This window comes from Eumetopias jubatus, unplaced genomic scaffold, assembly GCF_037043125.1.
Source record: "Eumetopias jubatus isolate StellerSeaLion01/CBP00866 unplaced genomic scaffold, mEumJub1_p1.0 scaffold_4, whole genome shotgun sequence".
Lineage (NCBI taxonomy): Eukaryota > Metazoa > Chordata > Mammalia > Carnivora > Otariidae > Eumetopias > Eumetopias jubatus.
In genome coordinates this window covers 81,195,673-81,218,261 of record NW_028274810.1, presented here as the reverse complement: position 1 = coordinate 81,218,261, position 22,589 = coordinate 81,195,673, and the positions used below count along the sequence as shown (strand labels likewise).

At 53.9% G+C, this 22,589-nt stretch overlaps 1 protein-coding gene across 2 annotated transcripts in view; it reads right to left on the bottom strand.

The window, feature by feature from the left end:
* The window catches only part of CSMD2 (CUB and Sushi multiple domains 2), a 588,524-nt gene extending 567,879 nt beyond the window's left edge, over positions 1-20,645 (bottom strand). For both annotated transcript variants that reach the window (XM_088023017.1, XM_028113838.2), the window contains exon 1: positions 20,456-20,645. In XM_088023017.1, coding sequence (XP_087879143.1) covers positions 20,456-20,645 — 190 coding nt within the window. The remainder of the gene's footprint in view (positions 1-20,455) is intronic.
* Between the last annotated feature and the right edge of the window lie 1,944 nt (positions 20,646-22,589).

The following is a 22,589-nucleotide window of genomic DNA, read 5'->3' as shown; positions in this document are numbered from 1 at the left end:
TGCATGATCCGACCCACGCTGCTCAAAGCTCTCCAGCGGCTGGGCTGGCAGGAGGCAAGAATGGAAGGAAGGCAACCACAGAGGGGTATCCGCAGAAGTCCAGGCGAAGGAGACACTGGCTCAGACTCCAGGGCCGTGGCAGGAGGGGTAGGATCTGGATATATTTTGAAGGTGGAGCCAACAGGGTTTGCTCGCATCTCGACGGCTTGGCGTAGCAAGAGAGGAAAGGGGAAGGGGCAGCATCCAGGACGACAGCCAGGTTTCTGGGCCCTACCAGCACGGTGTGTGTGTGTCCACGTGTGCCTTCCCCACAGGAAGGTGAGCTCTGTGGGGCAGGGGCGGCGGCCGTCCACCTTGGCCACACTGCGCGGAGCCAGGCCCGTTAAGGTCTGTCGAGTGTGCGAGTCATCGAGTGTCCCAGTCATCGAGTGTCCCCGAGCTGCCACTCTGTGCCTTCCTTTCGCTGTGTGGCCTTTGGGGGAAGAGGCAGGGGTTGTCCTGCCCTTAGGCACCCCCTCAGCCTCCAAAGAGGCTCTGATCCTTTCACATCCGATGGTCACGCACATCTAAGAGACGAAGGATCTGAACGCCAGGCTCAGACAGGTGGTCACGGGCGCCGAGGCCCAGAGTGGCTCCTCTCTGCCCTTACATACAACACCCAGCCCTGGAGCGACAGGAACTCTGAGCTCAGCAGCACGTGCCTGCCCAGCCCGGCGAAACTGGCCCTTCAAGCCCTGGTGAGCCTGTCCCCGTCTCACGCCTGGTCAAGACAGGCAAGGATGACTGTCCACTCTACACAGAGGAGCAAACTGAGGCCCAGCAAGTGGCAGGAGCATGGGCAGGGAGTGACACAAGATGAGAAGGGCCCCTTCTCCCTATTTTCTTGTGAAATTACAGAGGAGGAAATAAATAATGTTCTGCTCACCAGCAGGAGTTTTGGGGTCATGCAGCCTTGGGTTCTAATTTAGCTTTCCTGTGTAACAACCATGTGTAACCTTGAGCCATTAGTTAACATTACTGAGGCTCAGTCTGCCCATCCGCAAAGTGGGGATAATAATGCCATCTAGCTTACAAACCCATTGTACGACAGAATAAAATTCTTGGTGCAGTGGCTCACAGTAAGAGCTCCATACATGAAGATAATGTTTTTATGGCTACTATCATGGGAATGGTTTGTGATTAGGGTTGGTGCTAGACTCATGTAGGGATCTTTGGTCTGTGCACTGTGGTGGAACCAGCTGTAGAAACCCCACATGGGTGGTGTCCCAGCTCCATCACTCGCCTGCTGTGTGAATGAGCCCTGGGCAAGTCATTTCATTCCTTCAGACCTCGGTTTCCATTTCTATAAAATGGGAACAACTTGGTGGGGTCTTGTGGCATGGTGCCTAGGTACAGCTCAACAATCAGAATAGGACAGGTGCCCCATCCAGGCAACGCACTTTCACCCTAGGGTAATTGCCTCCCGGCCATTACCAACAACAGCTACCAGATAACAAAGCTCTGGTTTGCTCTTCTCTATCTTTCCCAGACTGACTCCCACTGGACCTGTGGGCTCTACCTACAAAGTATATCCAGAAGTCCTCCCCGATACTCCCTGGCTGCGTTCCTGCCCTTCCTGTCTGCGCCCATAACCCCTACCCCAGTTCTGGGCTAAACTCTATGCTGATATTCACCACACTGCATTTAAAAAATCACCCCAGGGGCGCCTGGGTGGCTCAGTTGGTTAAGCATCTGACACTTGATTTCAGCTCAGGGTGGTGAGAGTGAGCACCCCATCAGGGGGCTTGAGATTCTCTCCCTCTCTCCCTTTGCCCCTCCCCCTGCTCACTCTCACTCTAATAACTAAATAAAATCTTTAAAAAAATAAAAATAAAAATAAAAGATCACCCCAAGGGTGATGTACTAGAAAGAATGGAAGTTTAGGGGGTGGAAGTGGGGAGAGAGATACCACGCATGCCATCAGCTCTATATCCCAGAACCCCACACAGTGCCCAGCAAAGTGGGAACTCAGTACAATCTGGTTGGACAGATGCATGGATAGATGGTTGAGTGTCTGGAAGGAAGAAAAGGAGGCGGGGGAGGGGGGAGGAGAGGGAGGAAAGAAGGAAAAGGTCTTGGCACCTGCCACTGCTTTCCTCTGTCACCCCCCCTTCTCCTCTTCCACTCAATTCTGATCCTTCATCTGCAAAGCAAATGTATGGTGCCCGGCCCTAATCTGACATCAGTTCCTATCAAGGAGTTAACCAAGGAGAATCAGGTCTGACTCCAGAGCGGATGCATTTTAAACAGCAGTCCCATTTCCTAACAATTCACCTGGATGAAGCTCATTCTCCATTTACTCTTCCAGGGGACAATGAAGGGAAAAGAAAAATGAACAATTTATTTTCTTATTTAAGTATGTCACCGAGATAAGCAGCCCAGATAATCAACATCTTCGTAACGTCTTTCCATCTGGATAGGGGCTCTGCAAAATTTCCAAGGCTGGCTGGCATCTCCAGCTGCGCCCAAGGTGCGTGAGACAGGTCCTGCCTGCCCGGGGCCCCCACAGCCTCCAGCGAGGCAGACGCTTGGTCCAGATCCACTACAGCAGGATCCGTGCGGGACAGCACAGGCCCTCTCCAGGCTGGTCTCCATAGAAGGGAGAGAGTTCCCACTCCGTGCCCCAGAGGGCAGAGTACTGCAGGCCCGCAGATGTTTCCAGGGAGAAACTTGTCTAAATAATGAGACTGCGGGAAGAAGTTGGCCCACTCAGCTCAGCCCCACCCGCCCGGCACCTCCTTAAATTTATCCAGCAGGCTTGGCTCCTGTGAGGGAGGTGGGGGGTTGTCCCCTAGTGCCTGGGAAAGGATAGGTAAATCCCGCCCACTCAGGGGTGATGTAGTAACAAGCCAATCTGGCCGCATATCCAAAGCCAGCTTCTCCAATCAGCTTTATCAGTAATGAATGACTCCTGGTTTTCACTCAGTTTGGTCCAAACTTGAGAGGGAGGAAAGGTATGGTGGGCAAGGTGTAGAGGAGGAACTGGACCAGACCTCTGCCCCCAGCCTGGGGCTCCCAGACCCCTACAGGTCTTCAAAAGCAGTAATGAGAAATTGTGAGCTATTTTTAATATTTCAAAGAGCCTAACAGAAGCTGCATTTGTCCGTGATCAAAACGCACAGGCCAAATAAATGCTGAGTGTCTGCCTTGGGCTGGAAGTATTCCCAATCAGTGAGGTCACACTGCCCTTTGTCCATTCTGATTGGTGGGACGGAGCCGTGGCCCTCCCGTACCCCACCCCCCACAAGGCTTGAGAATGAAAGGATGTTGGTTTCCCCAGGCCCTTTGCTTACTGCATCGAAAACTATAGCCCCTTGGGCAGGGCTGTCCACTGCACCCAAAGGGGAAACTGCAATGAGGTGCATTTGTGGGAAAAAATGGGGGGAGTCTCAACCTCAGATAAAGGGAATGAGAATGAGTTCCCAAGAAGATGCCTCTTCCCAGAGCCAAAGATCAGAACCACCTGTTAGGAAAGTGAACATCTCATCACCTCGACTCAGACAATATATGATGGGAGAAAGAAGGCCACAGCCCCCCGGGGGGGGGCGGGGGGGGGAGAGGCCAGGGCTCTGGAACAGGAGAGCTGGAAGGTAGAAAATGTCACATGTCTGCTTCCACGTGGGGGATGTGGCTTCGCCTTCCTCAGTCCAGGGACAGAGCTGAAGGAAGCTGGGAAGCCTAGCGAACTTGTTCGGGCCCCCTGGCAGTCTCCTGGTAAGCTTTTCGGGGTGGGCGACTTTGGGAGAGCTGATCAGTGCCAACAGACCAGAAAACAACGGCAGTGACGTATGTCTTTTAGGAATAAAAACGAATCCATGCACCTCTTAATAAATGCAGTCTGGTGGAAACAGTGCCTTGAAACACAAGTTTCTCGGAAGGAACTCAGTGTCCCCGTCCTAACAAAGTTGGGCTATGCGGACCGAGGGGGAGAGACATTCAGGAGCCTTGCTTCGCCCCCATCCATCACCCCCACACCCCGCGGCAGTCTGAGCACACAGAGGAGGGGGAGCTCCCCCCTTGCCCCCTGCTAGGGAAGGCTCAGAAGGCAGTTTTGCCGCTTGCCCCCTCCCTCCTCACCCCTGGCGGGGCTGCGTTTTACCAGTGGGCAGGGCCACTGAGCTGAAAGGCAAAGTGTGTCCACTGGATACCCCCCATCCGACCTAAAACCAGTGGGTAGAGCCACCCATCATTCTCGTGGTTGAGGAAGGGGACACTGAGGGTGCTCCACAGACCCCCATCCCAGCCCTAATTCTGCAGAAGCTCCTGAGAGCCAAGAGTCACACTCACCGTGGGAGGTGGAAAGAACCCCTGGGCTCAGGCTGAGCCATGTCCTCCAACAGGATGTCCCCAAAGTCTGTGCTTTGACAGGTATCAGGCACACACCCAGCTGTTAATAAATGAATCAGAACTTTCTTTTCCATCCAGCTAGCATTCTCTGTCCTTGTGCCCCATCTGTCAGAACCCCGGAAGGGAGGGGGTGTTAGGGACAGATCAGCCTGAACTCCTGCCAAGGCTCACGCTTATCCCAAGAGCTTCAGTCTCTGCCACTTCCTCAAGGGATGCCCCTCCCCTGCACCCCAGAGAGCAACGCCTCCCCTCCTTCTCTCTGAACAAAGTGTGCTTCGCCAATTGGAGGAAGGCAAGAAAGATGTGCTAGACAACACCATGGCCACTGCCATGGCCAGAGCACTGGGTCCCAAGTGTCCAGGCCTGGGTCACAGCAGCACCCGGGAGGACGTGGGAAGGCTCGGGAGATATTTGGGAAGCAGAGTCCATAAGATTTGATTAGCGGAAGGCAGTGCGTGAGGGTAGAATTCAAGAATGATTTTCAGATTTCCAGCTTAGGAAGATTCGATGGTACTGCGGCAATTTCTGGGGCTGGAACACAAAAGAGCACGGGATGGTGAGCACTGGGGGGCGGGGAGGGGCTGGACCATGAACGCATGTGTGTGCTGCTGGATCCGGAGTTCTGTAGACCCAAATGTGGGGTTTATCAGCATTTGGATAGGGGTGTTAAGCCCCAGGAAGGAAGGAAATGTAAGATCAACAGAGAGGAAGGCTAAGGGCAAAGCCATGGAAGCACTGATACCAACGCAACTTCAGGTAGGGAGGGGGAATGAGCAGTGTCAGATGCTGAGGAGAGGAAGGGACAAACAGAAGGTCAAGAGCGGGCTGTGCCTGACAGAGAAAGCTCTAGAGGCCAAGACAGACGCTTCGACTTGGGGAGGAGGGAGTCACGTGGCACCCTGGGCTAATGCCCTTCCCCTGGAGTGGGGAGGGTGGGAGCCAAATGGCAGGCACTGAGAAGGGAGCTGGCAGGCACCCTCCCAGGAAGCATGGCTAGGAACGGAAGGAGACGGGGTGACAGCCAAAGGGGGTGAAGAGTCAAGGAAGGGGTGTTGTTTAGTGTGCTTTTCTTTAAAGATTTCATTTATTTATTTGTCAGAGAGAGAGAGGGAACACAAGCGGGGTGGGGGGCACGGCAGGCAGAGGGAGAAGCAGGCTCCCCGTTGAGCAAGGAGCCCGATGCGGGGCTGGATCCCAGGACCCTGAGCCGAAGGCAGATGCTTAACGACCGAGCCACCCAGGTGCCCCTAGTATGCTTTTAAGATGAAAACAAAGTGTGTTTATGGGCTCATGCAGAGCAGGGATGCCAACGACAGCCGTGCCATTCCTGGGCAGGGCCTCCCTACCCAAATTCAGCAGCAAGGTTCATGTGGTTGTTTCCTTCAATGACAATTTCTCTGTGATGGAGGAGACAAGGACTCTCAGGACAGCAAGTGGGCAAGGCTGCCCCAGCAATGAGAAAGCTCCCCAGATGGAGCCTATGGTTCAGAGGAGCACAGAGCCGGGGGCGGGATACACCAGGGACCGCACTGAGGGGCAGGGGTCAACAAGGGGTGGATCCAAGAGAAAGGAGAGGAGTCAGGTTGGGTCAGGTGAACTTCTAGGTTCAAAGTCTGAGGACTAGGGATGCTGAGTGGTTTCAGACACAGTGGCTCCTTTACCACCTTACCCGACCCTGATCTCTCTAGACTGATCAGTTCATTTTCTACTAAAGTGTTAAAGGCTAACACTGCTCAAAATAATTTAATTCTACCAACAGCAACAACAGAATCTTCCTGCAACACAGCCTGACCCAGACAAGCAAACTCATCGCTCTGTGTCAAAAGCTTCAACTACTCCCTTGCCCCAGCCTCTCAGCGACCCTTCACCTTGGGGAATCTGCCATAATCTGATGCAGCAACAAAGAACAGAAAGGAAAACCTCGCTGTGTCTTCGCTGCTCTAAAAACTAGCTTCCAGGGTGTTCAGTTTTTCCTGACAACCACTTGATATGCATTCATTCACTCAACAAACATGGACTGAACATCTACTGTCCTCCAGGCCCTGTCCTACGTGCTGGGGACACTGTCGGGGTGAATAAAAGAACCCAAACCCTGCAGGAGAGCTGTGTGCTCAGAGCCAGGCCCCTTGCAAACAAAGACCTTTACAGGTGTAACTGCAACGTCAGGTTTTTTGCCTCATTTTACTAATGCAACAACTGAGGCCCAGAAGAGAACCAGGATTTGGGCTGGGTTGGACTTACTCCAAAGTTTGTGCTGAGAAAGTGTGTCCGCTAGTGCTTCTCAGACTCTCTCAGGCACAGGAATCACCTGGATCTTATTAAAATGCAATTATGATTCAGTAGGTGGGCAGTGAAGCCTAAGAGGCTGCATTTTTAAGAAGTTTCCTGGCAAGGCCTTGGACCACACATTGGGTACCAAGGACCTAGTGTTTCCCAGGCTCATCTGATCATGAAATATTTTTCTCCCACGGCACTGATTTAATAGTCCCTACCTCACAAATGAATGTCACTCCTGGGCCTCCCAGGATCTTTGTACTTTCTGCCTTAGCATCCTTATTTGTGTTACTGGCCCTTTGCCTCAGTCTCCCTGCTGGGTCTCTGGCTCCTCACAGGGAAGGCAGACTCTCTGAAAGTTCCTCCACTGAGCTTGGGCCGCTCCCCTGGGGGCCCGGGTCCTGTTCCAGCCAGGAAGCCAAGAGGGCTGGGACCTGGATTCCTCGGCCCCACTCTGGGAGCTTCTTCCAGAAGCCTGCCTTGACTGTACCCTAACCCCAGCCTCCCCCCGCCCTGACCCCACCTGACTGACCCGGCCTTAGCCTGCCTACAGTGCCTCTTCCTTAGAATGCCGGCTGCCTCCCACCACAAGGCCTGAGCAAAGTGGCATTTAGCGCTTTTTGTCTGCTCTTCAGTGAATATTAAATCTAGAATAATGGGAATTAGTACACAGAGGAAGTTAGGGATAAGACTCCCCTGAGTGCCCTGATTTCTCACCTAACAAACCAGGGGCTGGAAGGACTCTGGGATTCTGGAGCTCCAAGCGGTGCGGGCCGACCCTCACCCACAGGCCCTTTGTTCAGTGGGTTAAGCAGTTTAGGAATGTAAATGCCTGCCTGCCAAACTACGTGGCTTCCTGTCTCCTGTGGGGGCCGCCTAATCTGACAGCACAAATCTGGTTACCTGTGGGGGCGGGGGTGCTGCTGCTCCTGCCTCCACCAGGGCAGGGCTGGGAGTAGCTTAGGAGTTTGTTGGACACGTAGGCAGTCAGGGCCAGGATCCCCAACAAGAAAGCAGGAAGCTGGGACAGACAAAACCACACTAGCATTCTGTTTTGCAGCTTCTGCAAAAGTGACTTTTGCCAAACATCCTGAGACAAAACAAGTAACCATAAAACATTGGTCACTCTTGGCACTGTAGGCAGGTTAAGGTGGGCTCAGGGCCTGGTGAGGCTGGGGTTAGGGTGCAGTAAAGGCAGGCCTCCAGAGGAAGCTCCCAAGTGGGGCCAAGGAACCCAGCCTTCTTACATTCCTGGCTGGAGCTAGACCAGGTGCCCACCCGGCGGGGGGCGGGTGGGGAGGCTGGGAGGACAGCCCTAGCTCGGTGGAGGGACTTTCAGGGGGACTTAGTCTCCAAATGTCAGCCCAAAAGACCATCAACACGTGAACAATAACCTGATAGGTAGCCCGTACATCATCAAAACCCTGACTGGCACACCTCAGCAGTCAATCCACAGGCCACAGCCCCGCCCCCACCCCCCCACCCCCCACTCAGGATGCTCAAGATAGTTCCACAAAAGAGCTCATAAAAACCCCTTAGAAACTCCAAAGGTAACCCTCTCAGGCCACTCCTCCCTCTCTGGGAGCTTTATAGGATTGCTCAGTAAACTTTGCTTTGCTGCCCACCACTTTTCGTCTGGCCTACCTCTTCATGCTTCGAAGAGGTGTGACTGAGAACCTCGGGCACTAAGGGGACAAAATTCCTGTAACAGTAAAGGAGGGGAGGGGGTGGCCTCCTTTCCTTGCTTCCTCTGCTGGGTCCTGGGAGCCCCTCAAGACTGCGGCCATAGCAAAGTGAGCAGGAGTGGTGGTTGAAGGCCTATGTCCTTTGAGCTCCACTTTTGGAACTGGGGAGCTGTTTGCTTGAGAGGTTCACAGACAGACCCCATGCGTGTAGTAATAAGAAGAAGAAGAACTCCTTCAGGACACAGACGGCACACCCTGCTCCTAAATACATACTCTGATTCAGAAGACCAGGGGAGGGAGGGCCTGGGACTCTCCATGTGAAACTGGAAACCTGGCTACAGTGACGGTAGTGCCCAGTTGGGCCTGAATCAGACCAGCTTTAAATCCGGGCTCTCCCCTCCCCAGCAGTATGGTCTGGCGCGAGGAACTACATCTCCTTCAACTCAGTTTCCCAACCGCGAAAGACTGACTTCTTAGGAGCACCAGGCTTAAGGAGGGGAAAATACAGCTCTCAGCCAGGGGCCTGACTGTGCCCTAAAGGACAGCACCCAGCTTCCGGGACAGAGACAGTGGTGCCACCGGAGGGGAAGGCAGGCCACAGGGCCTGCAGCCTTTGTGCAAGGCACTCCCTGGTCCTAGACCTCTTACCCGGCATCCTCAGCATCCCAGGGACGTGTGCTCACCCCTGGAGAGCCTGCTTGCTCCTCAGGGGCACCCGCCCTGCCCTTCCTCCCCTCCACTGTGCTCTTGGAGTTCCCTGGGAGTTTATAACCGTCCTTGGCCAGAGGCCGGCGCTTTGAAGTAGTATTGATATGCATGACCCCCAGCCCAGGGCCCCAGCAGGCGGCCCACTGGCCCTATGCAGATGAAAGAGAGGCCAAGGGCCTTAAAAATCCTCCTAGTTGACAGCGCTGCTGGGCTGAAAGCTGGCCAAAGGAGAGGCCAGGGACAGGGAGTGTCCCAGGTCAGGTGCAGGTGGAGACCATGAGGTCAGAGGTCAGGGAGAGGGTCGACCTAAAGGTGAGACCCGGGGGTGAGGAGGAGGACCACGATTATGCCAGGGAGGTCACGGGGCTGGGGAAAAGGAGGGAGCAGAAAAGGCAAGGGGAAGGAGACAGGCCGCAGAGGTGGAAGAGAAGGACGAAGGAGGGAAATGGTGAGGGGCGTGCGTGACTGACCGGGAGGAACACCGCGCCCGCCCCGCCAGCCAGTCTGCTGAGTCATCGCCGAGTTGGTAGTTGGTACATTTCCTATTTTTATTCTTTCAGGAGGAAAGTGTGGTGCTGTTCTCACTGAGGCAGGATTAATGGCACCGTGATTTACGGCCCACAATTTATGGAGTGGGGGTTCACGGACTCCTGGCACTTCTGTCGGACGCTTATGTTCTCTGGGAAGGCGGGGAGCGGGGTGGGGGACACGCAGAAGAGAAAGGAAACTCCGCACGCCCTGAACACTAACTCCCTGTTCCCCTCTCCCCCTGCACCCCCTTCTACTTTCTGTCTCTATGGATTTGACTACCCTGGGTACCTCATCCAAGTGGAATCATACAGTATTGGTCCTTTTGTGACTAGCTTTTTTCATTTAGCAGAATGTCTTCAAGGGTCATTCACATCGTAGCCTGCACAGTCTCCCTCCTTTTTAGGGTTGAATAGTATTCCCCTGTGGAGGTATAGACCACATCTGGTTTATCCGCTCATCTGCTGATGGACACTTGGTTGGCTTCCACCTTCTGGAAACTGAATCATGCAGCCATGAAGCCTCTTTTTTGTCTCCTCATTTATGAAACTCGTCTATGTCCCCAGTGCGTCTGAGGGCTCGGGCACAGCACAGACCCTCCATAAATGCCTCGCTGAAGGACTGAGTAGTCCCTCACATTCTCTATGTGTGGCAAGCATTAAGTAATTAATTTCTACTTTAGCACCTTCAGATAACACAGGGCCTTGAGCCAGAAGAGAGACCTTTTGTAAGATTTAGGAGCCCCGTATGGATAGAAAGGCTCTGAAAATCCTCAAAGCCCTCCATACAGAGAGCCAGTCCTGCGAGAGGGCAGAGCCAGACAGGTTTGGGAACCCGCCTTGCCTCTAGCTCCTCACTGTCCCCACATGTCTCAACCTCTGCCTTCCATAAACCACTGATAGATCTGACCATATAAAATGAAGTGTTTCTGTCCAAAGAAAACACCATAAATAAAACAGACAGATGAAAGGTTGGGAGAAGTTATGTGTAACCTCTAATATTGACAGAGGATAATATCTAGAATATAGAAAGAACTTCTGCAAATCGACTGAAAATTTTCCTAGATTAAGACAGGAAGTCCAACTGCAAAGCAGGCAAAAGAATATGAATAGACAATTTGCAAAAAGAGAAGCTCAAACCACTAACAAGCATATAAGAGATATTCGAACTTACTAGTAATCAGAGAAATGCAAATTAAAACAATGAGATGGCACTTTAAACTCATCAGAACGACAAAAATTAGAAGGATGGATAATATCAGGTATTGGTGATGACATGGGGAGACAGAAACTCTTGGGGGAAATGGGCCCTGGCCGAGCCTTTCTGGAAAACATTCCGGCAGAACATAGAAAATTAACATTAACTCAAGGATTCCAATTCCCCATTGATAGAGCCCCCAGTTATTCTCACACAGAGTCCCAGGAGAGCATGAATGACGATGTTCTTCAGAATTTCATGTGTGGCCAGGAGCTACAGCCAAGCCAGAGTCTTTGCTCGGGCAGAAGGGATACACAGAATGTGATGCGTAGCTCATGATGCAACACAGCAGTTAGAAACCACAAACCAGACAAACACAGGAGCAGGGCTAGATCTTTAAAATATAGTGTTGAGTAAAATAAGAAACTACATGAAATGTGTAGTTCACTCTCATCTATGTAAATTAAAAACACATATCACACACAAAACCACCCTACATATAAGGATCCATGCATATTTCAAGACATCTATCAAATATATCAGAGTGGGTACAGATGGAGGAATATGCAGTAATGCCTTGGGACTGAAGAAAATAAAACAAGAGAGTAGCCTTGGATCCAAAGATGATCTTAAAGGGTCATGGTCTGAGGGTGGGATGAATTCAATGTTATGCACCTGAGCGCAAAACAAATAAAAAGGCACAAAATAAAAAAAAACACCTGTGTCTTCCACGGCACTCAGGAAAACTCTCTCTAACATACTCCTCGTTCCATGTTCCTCGGAAAAAATATGTCATAGGAGATATGAGTCCCAGTGGCCCTGAAACATAAGGAATTTTCATCTTGCTAGAGTTAAAAGGCCTCAGTGCAGAACATCCCCTGGATGAATGTGTTAGTGAAGGAGAAGCCTAGGCAATCACCCCTCTCCCACGGAGCACACAGTGATGCTGCCCCAGGGCAGCTGGTGGGTACAGAGAAGGCTGTGCCCTATGTCTGATGGGCAAGTGCTGGTCCCCTCCCTTCCAAGTTCTCCTGAGCAGCCACGCAGGCCATCGGAGGGCTAAGAATGGATCAGGGCTAAGGGAGCCCAGCAAGTCTGCCCTTCTTCACTAGCTCCCCCTATGAAGCAGGTGGTCTGCAGAGGGAGGGGGCTCTGCATCCCTAGAAAGCCAAGCCAAGCCAGCCTGGCCACCTGGACGGGGCTCAGACTAGTGGCCTCTTCTCACATCTCCAGATCCTTTTTGTTTGGTTCATTAAAGAGCTTCCAAGTCCAGCATTACATAGGCACAGTGAGTAATAGTATCCTCATTTTACAGGTGAGGAAATAGAAGCCCACGAAGATGAAATCATGTTCACAGAAGTTGTGGAGGCACGACCAAGGCTGGAATACTAGTTTCCTGACCCTCACGCCAAATTTCAAGACAGATATCAAACACGTGAGAATCCCTTCCTTCCAGCCGAGGATCTGTTGCGGGTCAGCCCTTCCGGAGCTACACAGATGGCAAGGGCCAGGAGGGCAGGGCCACCCGGGTCCCTGGTGGGGAGGGGACACCATGCCAGAAGTAGCTGTTTTCATGCTAGGAAGTCTTTCACAGGGATTGAAAATGAATCATCACACTCTCACCTCCTTCTTCTTGCCAAGGAACGTGCCAGAAGCCCACACAAGTCTCACTCGATCTCTCCGCCTCTCTCCATACTCAACCCCCTCCCCGGAAACAGCAAGGGAGGAGGCAGTGAGGGTCAGCAGGTAGTAGGCGAGAGAAGGGCAGCAACCAGCAGACACAGCTCCCGGGGCTGAGTCCACCCTCCCAAACCTGCTCATCCTAGAAGAGCCCGCACGAAACGCCCGGGGAGCTCTCACAGGGACGTGGCTCTCAGATGATCTAAATTTCAAAGTCTCTGCTCTCTCCCATTAAACTTGAAACCGTCACACTTGCTCGCTTCCATTCAATAAACAGATGTAGCTACTTCATAATGGAACTTAGGCGATTTCCAGTTTGAAAACCCAGAGGATGGACACACCATTTTTTTTTTTGAGGTTTTGGGATTACAATTGCCCTTAATTAAGTATAAATTAGAAATTGGCAGGGAGGAAGGCTATTTGTGACCCAATGCCAGCGTTTATGTTCTGCTCCAGACCCCATGGGAGATTCTCAAGTAAGTTTCTAAGAGTTATCTTGGTGCTGTCAGTAATTTAACCATATATGGTTAAATAATATTATTTCTAGCATCATAAAAGTTCTTTATAATGATGACTTTCAATGATAGGAGGGACATCCTCATAGATATTAATTCAGTTTAAAACATTCTGATATTTACAGAAACAAGTAGATAGAAAGTAAAAGGCAGTTTCCAGTGGGGAGGCTCCCCAAGAGAGTAGTGCCACTGAAGTGAACCCCTACACCACCAAGCAGATGGCTTCTGGTGGGTACAGCCACCCCATTAGCTTTAGGGAGGACACGGTGCACTTCTCTGGAGCTGGACTACACGGGGGGCTCCTGTCATGTTTCTGGCATATTTCTCTGACAGGGTTCATGGTGCTGGCCACAGAGGACTCCCAATTTCTCCCTGAAGAATGACCTCTGAGAGCAGGAGACTGGAGCCTCCAGCATTTTAGGATCCATGCCAGAGTGGAAGCAAGGGCTGTTGGGGACTTCCCATCTGCTGGAGATTTCACAAGCCTGGTAAAGAAAAACCTGAGGAGCCCTGGAGAGGAAGAAGAAAATGCTACAATCATGTGAAGCAGGTTGCTTCTGGTGCCCTCACTCATTTCCATGTCCTTATAGTGCCCACTCAATTGCCTATAAACCCCACGTCTCCCCGTATCCCATCCCATCCACCCAACTCAAGCTGTCCCAGTATATCCTGACTCATCCCCATCTCACCCATCCCACCAGGACACAGTCGCCCCCACTCCACCAAATCCTAATTTGTCCCATTCCACCCCACCCGGAGTCCACCCATCCCATCCTATCCCATCCCACCCCAATCCATCTAATCCATTCCTACCCCACCCACCCCATCCTGCCAGTCAGTCCCCTGAACGCTCTCTCTCCCACCCTCTCAAGCCCACCCCAGACCGTTGTATTTCACTCAACCCTGTTCTTTTCCATTCCACCACCCATCCCAATCCACCCCAATTCATTCCATCTATCACATCCCAAAACTTCCCGGAGGCTCTTGATCCTGCCCCAACTCACTCCTTCCTACTTGAGCTCAGTCCGCCTCAAATTACCCTATTTCTCCAATTCCCAGCCATGGTATTCCATTACGTTCTCTCCCCTCCCATGCCCCGCTTTGTCAAAGCTCTCATCTATGATCGTATACAGAGGCGAGACCATGCTTCGTGTTACATGAAGCTACACGAGAAAGTCAAAGGGTCTCACCCTCCCCCAAACATCTAACAATTAAATGTGTATCTGGGAGGGAGCGGAGGAAAAAAAAAAGACAGAATCTCATTTAAAGGAGGGGTATGAAAAGATAATCCAGGGAACTGAGCTCTCAAGAGTCCAGAAAGAAAACAAATGAGTTTCTTTTGTCTCTCTTAACTTACAAGAGCCAGGAGAGAGCTCTTAAGAACCTCGCCATCATTTTCAGGTTGAGAAAACCCCACATTGCATAGCCTCCCCTTTGCTTTCTGTGGGTTCAAGGGAGAGCCAAGTTCTGTTCAAAGCCAGTGAATCCTGACACGGTGTCTCTGTGAGGCAGAGGACTCTGAAATAATCCTCCATTTTCAGGTTCACCCAGATGTTCCCCTGTGTGGAAAATCTCTGCAGCAGGCGGAGAGGAGAGGGTGGGAGGCCGTCTCCCCCTCTCAAGGAGCAAAACCCCAGCACAGTATCAGTGGCATTGTCCAACTTTTAGGGGGAGCTAAAGGACCCTCCCGCTGTACCCTGCTAGGAAGAGGAGTGACCGGGGTTGATGGCGTTGGGTGAGTTGGCCAGGTTCTTAGGGGTGTCCTTTCCACGGGAGGAACAAAGAGGGAAGACTTGCAGATTCATCTAGCAGCACCTCAGAGTGCCACGGTGTTAGACGTGTTTCCTTCCCAGTTCTGCGAGGCTGGTGCCCGAAGCACGGAGACAGTAGCAGCAACACCAGTAGGGGTAATGGCGGTGGTGGCAGCATCTAACATGCACTGAATGCTAACAGGGTGTCTGGCACCATGACAATTGCTTTCCATGAATTAAGAGAGTGGTCCCTGCAGTCAGGTGGCCCTGAGGGTTGATTCTGCCTCCTTCACCCATCTGCTCTATAACCTTGGCCAAACCGCTTAATTTGTGAGCCTCAATCTCTTCAAATATGATAAAGTACCTGGATTGTTATGCGAATTGAATAGTAATGTCTCAGACATTTGAAAGGACAGCAAATACCCCAGGGCTCCCCAGAAGGGCCTGGGCCGCCTCCCACTTGGGCATGCCTCTTTGCCCCTCCCCACTCCTCTGAACCCCTGGCCTTGGGAATGTCCAAGAGAGCAGTGTGAGGATAAGGAGGCCTTGGGTTCCCGAGAAGTTGCCTCTCATCCTCTGGACAGATGCTCATTGGGTGTCTGCTGGGTGCTGGGTGCTGTGGTCTGGGCTACACCTCCCTGCCTGAGCACATAGGCCTTTAGGGAATATGAACAGGTACCACCTCACTAACCAAGACACTCCAATATGTCCTGGTGAGCTTTACATCAGGGGAGCTTGGGGGCTGTGAGAGCCCACTGGAGAGCTCAGTCAAGATGGGTGTTTGGGACCAGCAGACCAACGATGCCTGTGCAGTCATGGGAGCTGTGGTGGAGACCACGGACGGACCATGGCTGCTTGCGGGGTTGGAAGTCTGGGGTCCAAGCCTCGAGTGCCAACAGCAGAACAGCATCACTTGGTTGGAGGGTGGGGAGCGGGGAGCAGCCCAGGGGGGAGAGCAGGGAGGAGGCAGGCAGCCTGGGCAGAAGGATTCCGGGGCCATGGCACCCGTTGGGTCCCCTTAGAAGTCGGACGACAGTGTGGTTATAAGTAAAGGATTCAGAGTTGGGCAAACTGACTTCAAGCCCTGGCTTGGCCATTGACTTGTTGTGTGGTTAAGTTACATAGCTTCTCTGAACCTATTTCTTCCCGTACAAAATGGGGATGATAATATTGCCGGCCTCACCAGGTTGCAGTGAGGCTTGAGTTAATATAACCAAGTGCTTGGGATGGTGCCAGCTCATGATGAGGACTCTGACCACCAGCCATTAGTGTTACTCCCCTGGGTACCTCAGGGGTACCTGGGGGGCTGAGGCCAGGCTGCGGGCTCACACACTTCCAGGCTGAGTCCTTTGACCTCAGGGTTCCCGCTTCAGCCCCAGCTTCCACTAAATGGGCACGCTGGATGAAGTAGGTACATGCTGGGTCTGGTGCATCTCCGATTTCTAGTGCTTCCCCCAACACAGGAATGACTTGCCCCTTTTCCAAGTGGGGACCCTGAGTCTTGGACAGGTCTGAAGATCAACCAGTTCTCCACAAGGAGCATCTGGCTCTGCTGGGCAATCAGAGTCCCTTAATCCTGCGGACATGAAAATGATGATGAGGCAGAGGCAGGTCATGCACATGCGTCAAGGTGGTGCTGCCGAAGCCACCTGCTGGACTCTTCTGGACAAACCCAAACCCTGCAATCGAAGAGCCCGCAATCTGGTTCTCCAGTCCCCTTGCACACGATCCCTGCCTCACCTTCAACAAAGCCACACTCTTGCCAGCCGGAGACATGGTCAACGTTACCTGCTATAGTCAGCTTCTTTCTTGAAAACCAAAAATTTGCAGCTCAATTGCAAATGAAAATTCAAATCCATACACTGGTGACCAAGTCGTTGAATATCTTTCCTTTGCGGGGGGAGGGGGTGGGGTGGGCACATTTACATCGAAGGGCTTGTGCATCGGTTCTGAAGTCTAAGGAACTATCTTACCAATCTGTGACATTTAGTTCCAGGGGGAAAGCAACAGGGGACCAGGCATCTTTGTCATCTCTGGCTGTCCTGGCCGCTAAAACTCTTGATTTAGCCTTATCAGTCTCTAGAAAACCATCCAAGAAAAAAAAATATTTCAAAACCATCCACTGATTTAACAACCATTTATCAGGCACTAATTCTCTGCTAGGTCCTGAGCTGAGTGCTGGGGATACCAAGAGAAATAAAGTGCTGTCCCTGTCTTCGGGAAGCTCGCAGTTCAATATGTGAGACAAATAAATAAATACTTTGAAGACAATTCAATTAGTACTACAATCAAACACTGGGTATGGTCAGTGCTCCAGTCTGCAAGAAACCTCTGAAAACAAGCACTTAGGGAATAAGCAAAGCAGGGAGAATTTTTTCAAAAAGTAATTTGGTATTTGATTTTTTCTTAAAAGCAATGCAGTGGTTAGCACAGGAAAAATCAGAACTTTGGTGGAATTCCTTATACTTACGGTTCAATATTGCTTTTATGCTGAACTACTTAGTAAGCGTATGGGAGGCACGACAGCCTTGTCAATGCTCAGAACCTCTGAATCCAGAGAAAAGTAGCTAGGTTTAGTAACAATTGAAGGTAGGCACTTGATGTCCACCTGATAGGGAAGGAGTTGAAGATGACATTAAGGTTTCTGGGCTGGGTAACTGGGAGGTACCACCAGCCTACACAGGGAATCCTGGAGGCTCAGGAAAGGAGCTAATGAGTTTAAGGGAAACATCTAGGTGAAGATATCCAAGAGTCAGCTGGATATATGGGTTGTCTAGACCCAGAGTTTCCATGGACTAGGAAGCCAGTAGATGTATCAGGAGAAGTGTCTTGGCAGGAGACATCTGTCTGGAAGCTTCAGAGTGTGGTGGTGGAAGGGCTGGGCCTGGATGAGCTCACCCACAAAGTGGTGAAAGGAAGCAAAGGAAAGGCACAAGGAATAGAAGGCTGCAGGAAACGGGTACAGGAGGGAAGAAGTGCTACTACCAGAGACTGGGAAGAAACAGCCAAGAGGCAGGAGAGAAATCAGCAGAGCACAGTATCCCAGGAGCCCAAGGAAGAAATTTTAAAAAGGAGTAACCCAAAGGGTTCGAAGTCACAGAGAGGTAAAGGAAGATAAACACAGTTAAGTATGAGGGATCTGACAATCAGGATGGTCCTTGGTGATCTTTCCTAGAGAGTACCAATCCTGGGGACAGAAGGCAGACAGCAGAGAGTCAACAGTAGTGAGTTGAAGACCCCTTTGAAAACACTTGTAAAGGTAAAGAGATGGATGGTAGCTCAAAGGTCAACAGGGCCAAGAAGTCTGGTTAGCTTGTTTTAGATTATAGAGAAAGCTGTTCACCCGCCGAGGGGACACGGAGGAAGGGAGACAGACTGAGCCACAGTTAGGAGAGGAGGTGACTGATGGGAGGTCTCTGTGGAGGCTGGAGCCAGGGGGAGTGTGAGGCACGGGCGAGATGAAGGGTTGAGGGTCTAAGGTAAAGGTGAGTGAGGAGGCTCCCCGTTCTCAAATCCTTATATTCATTGTATTCAGTCATCACGGGTCCAAGGAAGGGAGACAGTTCGGTCCTGAGCGTCTTGTAAAGTCAACAGTGTAAAGAGAACACAAAATGAATGTGCTTCCCCCTCGAAACTGCCAAACCCTGCGATCACCCGTCACCAGGTCCATTTCCAAACCTCTGCTGCTTGCAAGGCCAAACAGCACATCCAAATGCGGGAAAGGTTTAAAAAGAAATGTACTGGAAGCCAGAGCCCCCAGCCAGAGAGCAAATGCCTCCTCCCCCAAGCCATTCACCACCACCACCACCACCACCACCATGGCCAACTGCTCTACTGACCAAAGAGGTGGAAGTCAATGGATCTCTCCCCACAAGGCAGGATTCCAGCACTGCCCAGCAGTGTGCAAGCTCCAGTGAGTCGGTCTTTTTCTTTCCCCGGGAGAATGACATGCCCGGGGGCAGGGACAAATCTAAGCCAGAAAAACAGTTCCATCGCCTCAGGGCAAATCTAAGTCGGCTAAGCCAGAGCAAGGGCCACACCTGGACAAACGTCGGAGAGCCCCGACAGTCCCAGCCCGGAGAAGCGGTTCCCTCACCGCCCATGTGGCAAGTCTAGGGGACCAGCGGCGTCGTGGTGAACAGTGCAGCCACCCAGTGGGTGTGGGTGTGTGCGAGGCCAGAGCTCCTAGGCGAGCGCACCGCGGGCGCCCCTCTCTGGGTGTCGGCAGCTATGACTCCTAGGAGAACCAAGAAAGTCCGGTCAAGTCGGGATGGGGAGGCTGAGGCGAGCTCAGGGCGCCTTCCCAGAACAGCAACCCTAACATTCTCGGCTAAGGGACGCGTTCATAAGATGCTGGAGCCCAGAATGGGCCACAAAGCTTGCCAGGGAAGGGGCGCGCTTTCCAAGAAGGGAGCCCTGGGATGCTGGAGTGGCGGAGGCCAAGCCTTCAGAGGTTCAATCGGTGGTTTAAACAAAACAAAACAAAACAAAACAAAAACCACGGATCCAGGCCGGAGGTGGCCCGAGTCCAGGCCTAGGCAGCAGGTGTTACAGGTTTTCTCCCCCAGTGTCAGCCTCCCCGCTAAATGAAAATGCGGCCCCAGGCGTCGCCCGTTGGACCCGTCCCCACCCGGGCACACGGAACTTTCTAGGCTGTGGCTAGCACTGAGCCTCAGAGGGGTGCGAGAGATAAAGTGGAAGGGCACCAGTCGGGGCCAGTGGTCCCCACTGGGGACTGGGTTCTCCCGAAGGCCCGCGTGCCTCCCCCAGTCCGCAAGCTGCAGCCAGACATCCGCGAAGTTCAGGGACTCGTCGCACCCGCCAGGTCCGCCCCCCTCCCTGACTCGGTCGCCGGGAGCAGGTCCCGCCGCCCGCGCCGCCGCAGCCGCAGCCCCGGCGCTCGGCTGCAGCAGGGCGCGGGAAAGGGCACTTTGGCGCGGAGTGGGAACCGAGGGGAACGTGGCGGCGCGGAACCTGGCGGCGACACTCCCTCCCTCGCCCCTGGGCACAACCCCCGCCCCCGCCTCCCTGTGGCTCAGCACCCTCCAGCCCCCACCTTAGTCTTCCCGCAAGGCGTGCGCGGGACCCTGGCCCTGGGCGCGCGCCCACCTGACCGCCCCCCCACCTCTAGCCACGAGCCCGGGGGAGGGGGACACTTGGGTAGGGGGGTGGTGGGCGCAATCTCGATACGGCTCCGGCTGGGGCGCGGGCTTCATTCCACGAGCAAATGGGCGGGGGCAGGAAGGGCAGACCCTGCGGACGCAGAAACGGGGAGGGGGCGCGCCATTCCTCTCCAGCCCCCAGGACCCGTGTGCCAACCGGAATCGGGAGGCGGCGGTGGGGGTAGGGCTCCAGGAAAGTTTATCGGGGAAAAGCCTGGCACCTAGGGGGGCTGGGAGGCTGGAGCAACTGAAGCCACGGTCCGGGTGCCCCTCAGCCCCCGGCGGGGATGTCTGTCTCCCAGGCCCCCCACGCCGGCCGCATCCGGCCAAGTTGCGGTTGGGGTTGAGGGTAGCAATGAGGGTGAGGGTGGAGGTGAGGACGCGGCTGAGGGTGGGAGGAGGATGGGGGATCGACTGAAGCGAGGCTGAGCAGGAAGGTGGGCGACTGGGAGTGGAGAAGGTTAAGGGAGAGAGCGGGGAAAGGGACAGGGACCCTGTCGGAGAGGGGTGGGCGAGGAGCTCGGGTGGGGCGCGCGGCGGCCGCGGCTCTCCGGCGCTGCCGGACTTACCCGCGGCGGCCGAGGCGCTGAGCAGCCCCCAGCCCAGCAGCAGCAGCGGCGGCAGCGGCGTTGGCTGCGGCGGCCGGCGGCCCCAGCGGCTCCGGGCGCCCGACACGAGCGCCGAAATTCTGGCTTCGCCTCGAGCCCTCCCCGCGGGGCAGCCGCAGCACCCCTGCTTCCGTCCCCGCGAGCGCGGCATGGCGCGGCCGGCAGCGCCGAGGGAGAGGCTCCGCTCGCCGCCGAGGAGAAAGGAGGTCAGGAGAGCTCTGGAGCTTTTTTTTCTGCTCGGAAAAAAATCCCGGTACGCGGGAGCCCTGAGCTTCTGCGGCTGGAATGAACCAAGTGTCCGCCCGGCCGGGGAGAGGCGCGCTGCGCTCTCGGAAATGACTCGCTCCAATCCCGCTTCGCGGGGTTCGCGCCGGGGGGCGGGGGGGGTGAATTATCCCCGGATTAATCACTCCGGAGCCGCTTCTCCGCCGCTCCAAATGCTGGGGGTGGAGGCGCAGCAAAGGAAAAAATATTGGAGGGTGGGGGTTCCTCTTCAGCGCCACCTCCACCTCCAGATAAAACACAAATTACATCTAAAGGGTTGTTTATTCCTGTTTGTTTTACAATTGACCAGTTTCTTTTAAGTTCAGTCCTCTCGTTTCCATTTATAAGATCACCCATTAATACACCCCCCCATCCACACACGCGCGCACATACACACAGTGATACCGACACACACACACACACACACACATGCCTCTTCCACGTTTGGAAATTGGAATACTGTCTGTGAAAAGGTAACCAAAGAAGGATGCGGTTCCCCAAGTCACGGCTCTTACGAGCTGATCATGGGTGGTGGCTTTGAACTTGCAATCTGGGGGTCGGGGCCGATGTTTAGGAGACCCATTCGCAATAGCCTTCTACCCCATCCCAGGAGAAGGAAGGGTGTGTGCGCTCACACCCAGGGTTAAGAATTGGGTGACGGGGGTCGGGGGGGCGACCGGTTATTTGGCTCGATGCGGTCCTGCCCCTACCCTAAGACAAAATCAGGATGGAGGGAGAAATGCATGTATGCGCTCGGGTGGAGGGGTGAGGGATTGGGAGGGTGCGTGGGGCAGGTGAGGTGGAAGGACGATGCAAGAGTTACTTGTACAATTTATCCTCAAAATTAAATAACCGGATCCTGCTTCTTCTCCCTTCCCCCTCCCAGCCACGGCCCCAAACCGGGAGAGTTTCTCCCAGTGGCGTGAGCTGCTCCCCACCTCTCCCCCGTCGCCGCTGCCGCCTGCCCCCAAACGCTCAGCGTCGGTCCCCACCCCATCCCCCACCCCCAGTCGGTCGCTGTCTCTGTCTCGTCTTCCCTAGACTCCTCCGTCAGTCACGATGGCTCCTTCGCTGTCTACGCCAAACTCTGGGCGAGAGGGAAGAGCTACTGCGGGGGGCGGGGGGGGGGGAGAAGGAGGCCGGAGGGGACCGGGAGGGGCAAGGCTGGGGGTGGGGAAGGTTCCCGCTGGCGCGCCCAGCGGAGAGACACTACTCGGTGAGCACCCCACCCCCTTTGCCTGAGGCACCGGAGAGAGGCTGAGCTCCGGGCTTAGGGGTTTGGCCAAGCCGGAGCTCGGCTATCTGCGAGTCCCGGGGCCAGTGGCCGGCGGTCGGCGGGGGCCTGGGAATTTTCGGGAAAGAGCCTGGAAAGGGCTACGGGATTGCCGATCTCGAATGGAGAGGGGTGATGGGCAGGGCCGGAGGAGAAGGTGCTTGTCCTTGCTCCCCACGAAAAACTTGCTCCCTAGAGCCACGATCTCCCAGCTTCCTTGATGCCCATCCCCCACCCCCACCCCAAGTTGTTCCGGTTTCCCTGAATGAGCTCATCCCACAGCTGGGGAGCCTGCCCGGTGGCCCAGGGCCGGCGAGCATCCTCCGAATCGCCGGCCCATCCCCACCCCCAACACACTTGCTTTCTCGCCCCTCCCGACACCGCCTTGCTGGGTGCCAAGAACCAACCGAAGCAGCCAGAACTCCACAGTGAAAGGCCTGCTTTATGTCCCCAGGGCGGTGGGGAGGGGGCTTTTCACTTCCCATTGTCCAGGCCCAGCCCCTGAAAGAGAGGGCTCAGCCAGCCAAGACTAGCCAAGGCCTTCCCACCAGCCCTGGG